Source organism: Schistocerca gregaria, chromosome 4, assembly GCF_023897955.1.
Source record: "Schistocerca gregaria isolate iqSchGreg1 chromosome 4, iqSchGreg1.2, whole genome shotgun sequence".
NCBI classification, from domain to species: Eukaryota; Metazoa; Arthropoda; class Insecta; order Orthoptera; family Acrididae; genus Schistocerca; species Schistocerca gregaria.
The window spans coordinates 514,496,887-514,510,512 of NC_064923.1; the positions used below are offsets into that span (position 1 = coordinate 514,496,887).

General features: G+C 40.1%; 1 protein-coding gene across 1 annotated transcript in view; it reads left to right on the forward strand.

Annotated features, from left to right (window-relative positions):
* Nucleotides 1-5,227, forward strand: part of LOC126266905 (T-complex protein 1 subunit eta) — a 66,743-nt gene extending 61,516 nt beyond the window's left edge. The window contains exon 9 of the mRNA XM_049971582.1: nt 4,605-5,227. Coding sequence (XP_049827539.1) covers nt 4,605-4,816 — 212 coding nt within the window. The 3' untranslated portion in view covers nt 4,817-5,227. The remainder of the gene's footprint in view (nt 1-4,604) is intronic.
* The last annotated feature ends 8,399 nt before the right edge of the window (nt 5,228-13,626 follow it).

The following is a 13,626-nucleotide window of genomic DNA, read 5'->3' on the forward strand; positions in this document are numbered from 1 at the left end:
TAAGCAACCTTTAGGTGTTATATGCAAAATTTGGATTGCTTTTTCTACATTGTCTGTGGTATATTGTTCTATCTGTAGGTTTTGAAAGAAGGTTGATGGGTTGCGTTCAATGTTTCTAGTGTGTTCTCTGTATCTGAAATTAAATTTCCGGCCTGTCTGACCTATATAGAACTTATCACAATCTTTACAATGAGTTTTGTATATACCTGGATTCAAGTGTTACGGTAACTTAATTTTTCCCAATCTAATTTTTAATTTTTCTTTAGTGTGGTCTAAGAGGCATATGTTTGTTTTCTTTAACATTGTGTTTGGTGTGTTTGATATGTTGCCTATTTAAGCTGTTGGTATATATGTGAATTTCTGTCTGGTTTGTGTTTCTCGCTGAAGTTTTATTTCATTACATATTTTTGATTTTAATGATGTGGTATTTTTGTCATATATCTGTTGAAACAATTTTTGGTGATAACCATTCTGTAGTGCCCCATATTTTAAAATGTTTATTTCTTTATGTACTGATTCTTGTTTTAGTGGGAGGTTTGTTATCCAATTGATCACGACATGAAAGTAGGCGTATTTATCTGCTTTTGGGTGGCACGAAGTAGCATGTATAATGTTATCTGTTGTGGTAGGTTTTCGGTATATATCGAATGTGTGTGTATTTTCAACATTTTTTTATGGTAAGGTCTAGAAAGTTTATCGCTTTGTTGTCTTCTAGTTCCATAGTAAATTTAGTATTTGGCTGTAGTGCATTTAGTGCATTGTGTATTAGCTGGATGTCTGTGGTATTTCCATCAAGTAGCATTAGGGTGTCATCAACATATCTATAGTAATAAACATTTTTTAATTTTTTTTTTTTTTTTTTAAAAGTAATTGACTTACGTTGGCGAAAAGTTTTTCTTCTAATGACTTCAAGAATATATATGCTATAATTCCTGAAATGCTTGCTCCCATGGCAACTCCCTCAGTTTATGTGTAGAATTTTTCATTAAACAAGAAGTAATTTTGATGTAGTATCAATGTGAGTAATTCTATAATTTCCATAGTGCCCATTACTGAAGTTTTCCTATATTGTAGTAAATTATTTTCAATTATAGTTACTGTTTTGTTGACTGGGACGTTAGTGTAGAGGTCAAAATCTACACACATGCTCACAAATAACCACAACAGATACTCAACTAGCAGTTAGATCTAAAACATAAACATCTATATAGAAAACTTTATTCAAATCATCGATTATGAAAACAAACAACCAAAGACATAAACTAAGCCAAACCAACCACACATTCACAGATAAAAATAAACAACATGGTAACTAAGGGAAATCGACAAGTAACTGCTCTGATGTAAACGTATAACATCGTTGGTTAAACGTCAAACAAAAAATTCTCTCTTACACAAAATAAAATTCAGGCTATAACTTCCAACAAATATAGCCTATGAAAGCTTTGTCATCAAATACCTTTAAAACACGTAAGAAAAACACTTAAGTTGCTAACCAGCGATGTTACAGGTAAGTTAAGAATTCCATAAATGTATGGTTATCAATCTCATATATGACAAGTAGGCCCTAGGAAATAGTAAATAATAAAACCATTTCTTTCAGATTGACTGATGATAGCGATAATGCTGAAACAGGCCTGTTGTGATTAAACAAACACCTCAAAATAGAAGCAGTGTTTTGGACTTAATTCATAATATATACATAATTCTCTGCATATACACTTACTCAAGATTGATGCTGTGAGTAGCTGAAACCTATCACCTTTTGTGACTATTGTGTATTACAGTATACAAGAGACGTACAATAAGTAATGCAACATTTTTTTCTGAAATCAGGTTGGTTTCAGTCATGATTCCAATACACTTAATTATTTGCAACACTTTTGACTAAAAAAACCTATTTTTCAACATAATCTCCGTTCAGTGTGATGGCCTTACGCCCCTTAACTAGGGAAGGGGGCGTGCTGTATGCCCATCTGCTACCACCCTACTGGTCGACGTTGGAGGTGGCGTCTTGCTGCTCCAGTAACCTCCACATCATTGACTTACTGTTTCTTGTAGGATGCATCCTTAATTGGGCCAAGTGGATGGAAGTTGGAAGATATGAGAACTGGGCTGTGGTTTGGATGAGTAAGAATAGTGCAGTGAACCTTTGTGAGCTCTTATCAGTTGCCCACACTTGGGTGTGAGGTCATGCTTTGTCATGGAGGAGGAGAAGTTCATTTGCATTTTCGTAGTGACGACCAAGATGAAGTCATTTCTTCAATTTCCTGAGGGTGTGTGCAACCTCGCCCGTCTTCGCCCCTCGCCCGTCTTCGCCCCTCGCCCGTCTTCGCCCCTCGCCCGTCTTCGCCCCTCGCCCGCGCCCTGTGTTTTATTTTAGTGGACAAAAAATCTTGAGAGAGTTTTGTAATTGCTTGAAACGATGCCGTACTGAATTTATAAATGCTATGTGTCACCTGCCTTTTGTGAAAACCATGCATATTGTTTCACAGCCTCCTGTTTTGACATAGTATTGCTTTGTGTGTCCCCATAAAATGATCAAATAGAACAATCTGTTTCTGTAGCTTCCAGGTAGCTTCTGTACATTGCGGAACCTTTATGTACACTTTTACACCAAAATCTTCAGTTATTACTAGATGAGCCATTTCTTGATTGATGTTCAGTTCTTCTACGATCATTTTCATGGATTATCTTTGGTCAGATCATATGGGTTCACGCACCCTGGCTAAGATGATATCTGGCTGTGAGGTTGATGGTCGTCCACTGCGGTTTTCATCCTCAACATTCATTCTGCTTCACTAAACATTTTATGCCAACGAAAAACTTGAGCTCTTGACATAACATCCTCTCCAGGAGCCTTCTGTAGCATACCGTAAGTTGTCGCGTTTTAACCCAATTTAACTCGGAAAGAAATGGCATACCGTTGCACGATATTATGCAGTTCCATTTCTGTGATGAGAGACACAAACAAGTGTTAACTTATTACAGCACAACTCACGACTGAGCAGTTGCATCGATGTGCTGCTTGGACTTGAAGGAGCTTATAGACCAAGGTCAAAGATATTGTGCCTACGCAAGCCTGCTGGGTTGCCATATCTTGCAAAGAAAATAAGTATCATTATTTTATTGTCGCACCTTGTATTTAAAATGTGTGATTGGGCTCGTATCTACTTTATCTTATTTGCTGTTATAACAATTATTTATCGGTAATAATTTTGCTTTTTTGTCATAAAATGGCTGTTGGTTTCCAGGGTAAAGAACTGCACATGTATGTAATGACAAATGAAAATACCCTAATTCCAAATGCTTTAATTTTGGTAATATTTTTAGTTGCCAATGACACATTTCCCAGCACTTCTGCACCACAAACAATGGTTAGCTTCAATCGGCCAATTCAAGCACAAGATACGTTAGGTCAGGCAAACATCACAGCCTTCAATATGGTACATGAAATTTGAAGCATGCTGCATGAGCAGTATGACTGATGTCTTCTTTATGGGAGTACATTCATTGGCTTTCAGTTTTCAAATTATCACCTTTAAACCTAACCCAAACTCCGAGCTGTGGAACAGCTTTCACCACAAACTTAATAAACAAATAAAATAATAAAAATAATATTGATTAAATATTTAAGTAGACATTTCCAGTATTCAGATCTATGCCAGTCGGTGTTCACAGTTCTAGGTTCTTGTTTTAATGACAAAGATGAATTCTATTAATGCTAGCATGAAAAGCAGTGTTTTGTATGTACCTGGAAAGACAGGCATCTACCATGTTGATACTTTATAGGGATACAAATCCCTCCCCAATTTAGAGAGAAGTAACTTTTCATACCAGGAAAATATGTTGTTGTCAAATGTCTCGTGATCTGTGAAAGCAGTTCATCTTCTGTATTAAAATATAGACTCAGGGTGTCTTGTTTTCACTCCAGAATGAAGTATCGATGGATCAGCAGCATAATGTCTTGGAATAGAACTATGAAGTTGTGACAGTGTTTTTCTCTTTAATTAATTAAATTTAATGGATTTAACATATGTTGTTTCCTTCAGTAATAAATGTTATAAATGTCAAATGTTTTTTCCTTCAGTAATAAATGTGATAAATGTCAAATGTGAGGGCAATAAATATAATTGAGGCATTCTCTGGAACAATGGCTGAACTGAAATATGTTGAAATGGTTTAAACAGTTTTTTAATTTATTTGAAACTGTCATACATTGACTAAACTTCAGTAAAACATAAACAAAATATTGCTACTCACCATATAACGGAGATACTGAGTCGCAGTTAGGCACAACAAAAACACGACCACAAATAAGCCTTTCGCCAGCGTCTAACACACACACACACACACACACACACACACACACACACACACACACACACACACACACACACACACACACACACACACGACTGCAGTCTCCGGCAACTGAAGCCACACTACAGTGTGTCCCCATCTATAATGAAAGGCAATTATACCCAGGAGTTTGACATAGGCAAGATGAAAAACCAGTTTTCTCTGTACTGATTCTGTCTTTAGGGCTGACCTTACAGTATTGACATGCATAGCTAAAATAATTGTCAATTAAATGTTAACAGGTAATTGCTGGTATGGTGTGGACATCAACAATGAAGACATCAGTGATAACTTTGAAGCATGTGTCTGGGAGCCAGCTGTTGTCAAGATTAACGCATTAACAGCTGCATGTGAAGCAGCTTGCCTTGTCTTATCTGTAGATGAAACCATAAAAAATCCTAAATCAGGTGGTGGTGATGCTCCTGCAGGCCGCGGCATGGGTCGGCCAATGTAATTTCAATCATAAACTGACAGGATCTGTGACAATAAAGTGTGTGTTATTTCATATCTGATCAGGGCGGCAAAGAGGAAGTCAGAGTACTTGATTAACATGAATTAATGTGAATCTGATGGCCATAATTATGCACACTATTCTAATCAGACTGATCTTTTCTTTTTTTTTCCCCCCTCATGTAACTATCAGTGCGTTCTGCTGCTAAGTGTTTGATCTATGCATTTCATTAAAAATAAAATAAAGCTTAAGTATAACCTCACATTTTTGCAGTAGAATGTTTCTATTTATTAAGTGTGCTGGTTGGAGGCCTTCTATGTATGCTAGTGAGCAAAACTTTTTTTATGTTTTTGTTGTCATAATGAACTGTAATTTGGACATTTAACATAAAGACTTCACACATTTTTAAACTCACTTAATTGTGTACTATCATTCTACCCCTCCCCCATACTTTGAATTTTGTTTTTGTATGGCGAAGTCTTGCAGACTTTAATTTGCACAGTGGTAGTTTTAGTAAATAGTTCCAAAATTTCTTCATTTAAAAGCATCTGAAAGTGTGAAGAAGACAATTTGAGTGATACATTATGTATGACAGGTCTTGTGTGGCAACCTTTCTCTGGTGCTGACCTCAAGTATATACACAATTCAACAAATTTTTCACAAATATTTCTTCAAAGCAAGACAGATCAGCTTGCTCATGGAAAGCTGATGCAATCTAATGGGATCTTCTGCCTTGGAAGCTGTGTAAAGATTTATGGATTTATTGATTTGCACTCAAATTACTGTACTGAAAACAATCATTATGGACAGCATATTTGTTGAGCACTGTTTATTTAAGTTATTGACAGCCGCCAGAAATTTAAAGCAGTTCCAGATTTCTGCAGGAGCTGATGTCAGGGTAGAGTTCATTAGCTTGCTTTGAAATTACTCAATTGAATCGTTATATGGGTCACAAAGGCCTAAAAATATACCTTATACTTATGTCATGAAATTTCTTTAGAGATAATTTGTTATATTGAGATAGGGTGCTATCTATGGGAAAAGTATCTAATATAGTTGTCAAACAATGGAAAATTCAGGATGGAATGTAACAATACCAGAGAAGGAAAGTTGCTCTTCACTACAAAGCAGAGATGCTGAGTCGCGATAGGCACAACTAAAGCTATCGGCCATTAAGGCCTTTGTCAGAAGTACACACATACACACAAATACTCGTGCAAACACAACTTGCACACACGTCTGCAGACTCAGAGAGCTGAAACCACACAGTGAGCAGCAGCACCAGTGCATGATGGGAATGGCGACTGGATGGGGGTGAGGAGGAGGCTAGTGCGGGGAGGGGCAGTGATAGTATGGTGGGAGTGGCGGACAGTGAAGTGTCGCAGTTTAGATGGAGGGCAGGAGAGAAGGTTTGGGAGGAGGAGGGGGGGGGGGGGGTAAGTAGTGGAAAGGAGAGATAAAAAGAAGAAATTAAAGGACTGGGCGTGGTGGTGAAATGATGGCTGTGTAGTGCTGGAATGGGAACAGGGAGGGGGCTGGATGGGTGAGGACAGTGACTAACGAAGGTTGAGGCCAGAAGGGTTACGGGAATGTAGGACGTATTGCATGGAAAGTTCCCACCTGCACAGTTCAGAAAAGCTGGTGTTGGTAGGAAGGATCCATATGGCACAGGCTCTGAAGCAGTCATTGAGATGAGGGATATCCTACCATGGTATTCCAATGTCCACCGAACCTACAAAATACACTTGTACATCCTTACACAACCCCTGCTCCCAGTCCCTTACCTCATGGATCATGCCTCTGTAATAGACCTAGATGCAAGACCTGTCCCAGACATCCTCCTACCACCACCTACCCCAGTCCGGTTACTAACGTCACCTATCCCCTCAAAGGCAGGGCTATTTGTGAAACCAGTCATGTGATTTACAATCTAAGCTGCTACCACTTTGCTGTATTCTATGTAGGTGTGACAACCAACAAGCTGTCTGTCTGCATGAACAACCACCGACAAACTATGGCCAAAAAACAAGTGGACCACCCTGCTACTGAACACGTTGCCAAACATGATATCCGCCATGCCCAGTCTTTTAATTTCTTTTATATCTCTCCTTTCCACTACTTACCCCTCTCCCCCTCCGCACCTTCTCTCCTGCCCTCCATCTAAACTGCAACACTTCACTTTCACAATAGGAGGAGAAAACTAGTGATTGAAATTTCATGAGAAGATCCCATCGCAATGAAAAACACCTTTGTTTTAATGCTTGCCACTCCAATTCATGTATCATATCTGTGACGCTATCTCCCCTATTTTGCTATAATGCAAAACAAGCTAGTTGTGTTTAACAAGAATGGTATTTTCTGAAACCATGCTGACTGTGTCAATAAATCATTTTCTTCGAGCTACTTCATAATGTACGAATACAGTATATGTTCTAAAACCCTACTGCAAATCGACGTTAGTGATATAGGCCTGTAATTCAGTAGATTACTCCTACTTCCCTTTTTGGGTATTGGTGTGACTTGATCAATTTTCCAGTCTTTATGTATGGATCATTCTGTGAGCGAGTGGTTGTATATAATTGCCAAATATGGAGCTATTTTATCAGCATACTCTGAGGGGGACCTGACTGGTATACAATCTGGACCAGAGGCCTTGCCTTTATTAAGTGATTTAAGCTGCTTCGTTACATTGAGGATATCTACTTTTATGTTTCCCATCTTGGCAGTTGTTCTTGATTGGAATTCAGAAATATTTACTTCATCTTCTTTGCTGAAAGAGTTTTGGAAAACCATGTTCCATAACTCTGCTTTAGTGGCACTTTCATCAGTGACTTCGCCGTTATCATGCAGTGAAGATATTGATTGCGTCTTGCCACTGGTGTGCTTTATGCATGACCAGAATCTCTTTGTGTTTTCTGCCGGATTTCGAGACAGAGTTTTATTGTGGAAATTATTAAAAGCAACTCGCATTGAAGTATGCACCATATTTCGAACTTTTATAAAACTTTTTCAATCTTGAGGATTTTGCGTTCTTTTAAATTTCGAATGCCGTTGCTTCTGCAACAAAGTTCTGACCTGTTTTGTGTACCATGGGGGACCAGTACGATCACTCATTAATTTATGTGGTATAAATCTTTCAATTGCTGTCAATACTATCTCTTTGAAAACATTCCACAACTTTTCTACACTTACATGATCAGATTGGAAGGGATCAGATTGGAAGGAAGGAAGACTGTCTTAAAAAGGCGTTCAGAGCATTTTTATGAGCTTTTTTAATTAGATATATTTTGTTTCTTTTTGAAGGTTGTAGGTGTTACGGGTGTACAGGTGCAGTAGGAACTGGGAGATGAAGCAGCTTGCACAGGATAGAGTAGCATGGAGAGCTGCATCAAACCAGTCTCAGGACTGAAGACGATGACGACTACAGCAGGTGTTACAGTATTCAGCCTAGCATCAACTGCCTTGTGGTCGCTAATCCCTGTATTCACCACAATACTCAGTAATTGTCCAGGATTATTTGTTGGTAAAGGGTCAAGTACGCTTTCACAACCATTTACCCTTCGAGTGGGCTCATGAACTAATTGTTCAAAATAATTTTCTGAGAAAGCATTCAACAGTTTTGGATGATGTTTTACGCCTGCCACCGGCTTTAAAAGTATAATTTTTTCCACCGTATCGAGGGTAGATTGAAGTCACCACCAACTATAATTATATGAGCGGGGTACTTATTTGAAATAAGACTCAAGTTTTCTTTGAACTGTTCAGCAAAGCAACTATATCTTCTGATTCGGGGAGGGGGGGGGGTTGGTAAAATGATCCAATTAATAGTTTAGTCTGAATGTCAGGTATAAACTCTACCCATATTATTTCACAGGAACTATATACTTCAATTTTGCTATGAGGCAAACTACCTCTTCCAGCAATAAATACCCCCCCCCCCCCCCCAACTATATTTAATATATCTTTCCTAAACACTGTTAGATCGTTTGAAAAAATTTCGACTGAACTTATTTCCGGCTTTAGCCAGCTCTATGTGCCTACAGCTATTTGAGCTTCAGAGCTTTCTATTAGGGCTTGGAGCTCTGGTTCTTTCCCATCACAGCTACGACAATTAACAACTACAATACCAATCATTTCTACAATTACATTACTGTGTTTTACCTGCCCACTTTTAGACGGACATCCCTCCTGCGGTTCCCTGAGACCCTCTAACCTTAAAAAAACGCCCAGTCCCTTCCACTCAGCCCCTGCTACCCATGTAGCTGCCTCCTGTGTGTAGTAGATTCCTGACCTATTAAGCGGAACCCAACACCCGATGGTGCAAGTCAAGGAATCTGCAGCCTACACGGTCACAGAACCGCCTGAGCCTCTGATTCAGACCCTCCACTAAAGGACCACAGTCAGATCTATCAACAACGCTGCAGATGGCGAGCTCCGCCTTACTCTCGAAAGCAAGACTGGCAGTCTTTATCATTTCCACTAGCCGCCCAAAACCAGACCGAATCTGCTCTGATCCAAAACGACACACATCATTGGTACTGACATGAGCCACCACCTGCAGTTGGCTGCACCCGGTGCTCTTCACAGCACCCGAAGCACCCTTTCCACATTCGGAATGACTCCCCCCGGAATGACTCCCCCCGGAATGCATACAGAGTGCACACTGGCTTCCTTCCTCTCCTTGGCAGCCATAATCCTAAGGGACCTCATTACGTGCCTAACATTGGAGCTCCCAACTACCAGCAAACCCACCCTCTGTGCATGCCCAGACCTTGCAGGCTGAGAAGCTTCCTCTGGAACAGGGTGGCAACTCTGATGACAGACCCGAACTATTTGAAACAGTTAATGCAGAACAGGGAATCAGCGATCATAAGGCGGTTACTGCATCGATGATTTCAGCCTTAAATAGAAATATTAAGAAAGGTTGGAAGATTTTTCTGTTCAACAAAAGTGACAAAAAGCAGATTTCAGAGTACTTGGTGGTTCAACACAACAGTTTTGTCTCAAGTACAGGTAGTATTGAGGATCAGTGGACAAAGTTCAAAACCATCATACAATGTACATTAGATGAGTATGTGCCAAGCAAGATCATAAGAGATGGAAAAGAGCCACTGTGGTACAACAACTAAGTTAGAAAACTGCTGCGGAAGCTAAGGGAACTTCACAGCAAACATAAACATAGGCAAAGCCTTGCAGACAAATGAAAATTACGTGAAGCGAAATGTAGTGTGAGGAGGGCTATGCGAGAGGCATTCAGTGAATTTGAAAGTAAAGTTCTATGTACTGACTTGGCAGAAAATCCTAAGAAATTTTGGTCTTAAGTTAAAATAGTAGGTGGATCAAAACAAAATGTCCAGACACTCTGACCAAAATGGTACTTAAACAGAGGATGACAGACTAAAGGCTGAAATACTAAATGTCTTTTTCCAAAGCTGTTTCACAGAGGAAGACTGCACAGTAGTTCCTTCCCTAGATTGTCGCACAGATGACAAAATGGTAGATATCGAAATAGACAGTGGGATAGAGAAACAATTAAAATCGCTCAAAAGAGGTTAGGCCGCTGGACATGATAGGATACCAGATCGATTTTACACAGAGTACGCGAAGGAGCTTGCTCCCCTTCTTTCAGCGGTGTACCGTAGGTCTCTAGAAGAGCATAGCATTCCAAAGGATTGGAAAAGGGTGCAGGTCACCCCTGTTTTCAAGAAGGGACGTCGAACAGATGTGCTGAACTATAGACCTATATCTCTAACGTTCAATCAGTTGTAGAATTTTGGAACACGTATTATGTTCGAATATAATGACTTTTCTGGAGACCAGAAGTCTATTCTGTAAGAATCAGCATGGGTTTCGAAAAAGACAATCGTGTGAAACCCAGCTCGTGCTATTTGTCCACAAAACTCAGAGGGCCATAGCCATGGGTTCCCAGGTAGGGTTTCTTGACTTCTGCAAGGCATTTGATACAGTTCCCCACAGTCGGTTAATGAACAAAGTAAGAGCATATGGACTATCAGACCAATGGAGAGAAGTCTTCCGAAGTTAGAGTGATTTCAGGTGTGCCACGGGGGAGTGTCGTAGGACCGTTGCTATTCACAATATACATAAATGACCTTGTGGATAACATCGGAAGTTCACTGAGGCTTTTTGCGGATGATGCTGTAGTATATCGAGAGGTGGTAACAATGGAAAAGTTTTGTGCTGGCTGCCAGACTTTGGAATGACCTCCCACTCGACCACAGGTGAGTGGTAAACCTCAGTGCAGGGAGTACCCAGGGTGGCCACAGCAGTGGACTGAACGAAGGACACGTGGGACGTGCCTCGCATCCCCGCTTTCGATCCCCCAAAGTGACGCCCCTTGGCAGCAACCTCAAGCTGTGTGACAGAAGCCAAAGTAGCCTGGAGCTGTGAGTAAAGGGTCGCCAACACAGCTCGCATATGTACATAACTATCACAGTTTGTATCCATTACTGCAGTCACTCCTGTTTGAAGCTCGTAAAAATATGCGACCTCATTAGCAGCAGGAAATCGAAGTGCTCTCTCACTGACGGTCTAACCAACACCGAGCTGTTCTAACCAACCAAACAAAAGCTTGTATGATACGAGGGTCGATACAACAGTCAATAGAAACAGCGGTATTGTACACTAGACTGTTTTCAAATAGAAGGTTGCACCTAGTAAGCACTCAAACATGACAGGCATCTTATCAGCAAGGCTGTAACAGATCGTGCAGCCACGTCTCGATCCCTGAGTCAACAGATGGGGATATTTGCAAGACAATAACCATCTGCATGAACAGTTCGACGACGTATACAGCGGCATGAACTATCAGCTCGGAGACCACAGCTGTGGTTACCCTTGATGCTGCTTCACAGACAGGAGTGCCTGCGATGGTGTACTCAACGACAGACCTGGCTGCACGAATGGCAAAACATCATTTTTTTCGGATGAATCCAGGTTCTGTTTAGAGCATCATGATGGTCGCTTCCGCGTCTGGCGACAACGCAGTCAACGCACATTGGAAGCGTGCATTTGTCATCGCCATACTGGCGTATCACCTGGCGTGATGGTATGGGGTGCCACTGGTTACAGGTCTCGGTCACCTCTTGTTCGCATTGATGGCACTTTGAACAGTGGATGTTACATTTCAGATGTGTTACGACCCGTTGCTTTACCCTTCATTCGATCCCTGATAAACCCTACATTTCAGCAGGATAATGCACGCCTGCATGTTGCAGGTCCTGTACGGGCCTTTCTTGATACTGGAAACGTTCGACTGCTGCCCTGGCCAGCACATTCTCTAGATCTCTCACCAATTGAAAATGTCTGGTCAATGGTGGCCGAGCAACTGGCTTGTCGCATTACGCCAGTCACTACTCTTGACGAACTGTGGTATCATGTTGAAGTTGCATGGGCAGCTGTACCTGTACACGCCATCCAACCTTTGTTTGACTCAATGCCCAGGCGTATCAGGCCATTATTACGGCCAGAGGTGGTTGTTCTGAGTACTGATTTCTCAGGATCTATGCACCCAAATTGTGTGAAAATGTAATAACATGTCAGTTCTAGTATGATTTGTCCAATGAATACCTGTTTATCATCTGCATTTCTTCTTGGTGTAGCAATTTTAATGGCGAGTAGTGTAGTAACTATCCAGATAACTGAAAATAAGTCGCTTCTGTCTGCATCTCGTAAAAATATGTAACAATCAAATAATGTACTCGCCTTATTAGTAGCAGGAACTAGCGGTGTACTCTCTGATGGTCTAACAGAGAAACTGCCTAAGAGAAGAGTCATAGTATAAAGAACCAGAACACCTATGTCATTTGGTGCAATGCTGAGTGCTGCGAGACTGGATAGGATGGAGGAGATGACCACAAGCAAGCACAGAGCACATATGTGCCACTTCATGCACACAAGCATATGTAAAGATTATTTCTTTTTTATGTGCACTTGTTTTCAGTCATTGCACCTGACTATTGGCTCTTGTCAGCCCACAACCAGTTAGGAATTTAAAACCTTACAACTGAAGCAATGATTTCCACATCTATCAAAAATTGTTTAATATAGTTTATTTGAAAGCCCTGGTTCTCCTCTTTCAAGCAAAGTTTTACTTTTTCTTCACACTTAGTTCTCCAAAAATTATTCATACTTAAAACTTCTATGTTCCAGAGTGATCCAATTTTAAAATATAATTATTTCTAAAATCTGGTGTTACAATTTAGTAGCCCTAATTTTTCTGTTTCTAAGAATGCGTACTTTTACCGAAGTAGCGTCTTAGTTTGTCAATTATGCCAATTATAAAATTTTAAAAAATGGGAATTCCCATGTGCTAATTTAAATTCCCATCCCACAAAATAGTACATATTTTGTCATTTTCTAATTACACAACTTTTAGTTTAACAAATTTACTTGATTGCCAGAGGCATAGGAAACATGTAAATTGAATATAAAGGAACTGAACAAATTGACGAATGACCAGTCCAAATTCAAGTACAATAAGTTCTTCACTCTTTTGAAATACAGGTATAATTCAGTGCAGCAGTCATCCGACGGCCATATGCATCAATATTTTGTAAAATAGTGCGACAATGTCTGGAACCTCCCTCAGTAGAATATCAAGGTATTTTGGTTTAACTTTATAATCTCTGGAGAGACAGCACACATGAATATGTATTAAATAACTGAAAGTGCCTGTCAAGTTTGGAATTTATAAGCAACTACAGATGCCTGTCAACAATGATGACATATTAAGTGGTTTCCAACATGGTTTCAGAAGAGGTCGAATTACCATGTCATAGCAGTACAATTTGTCG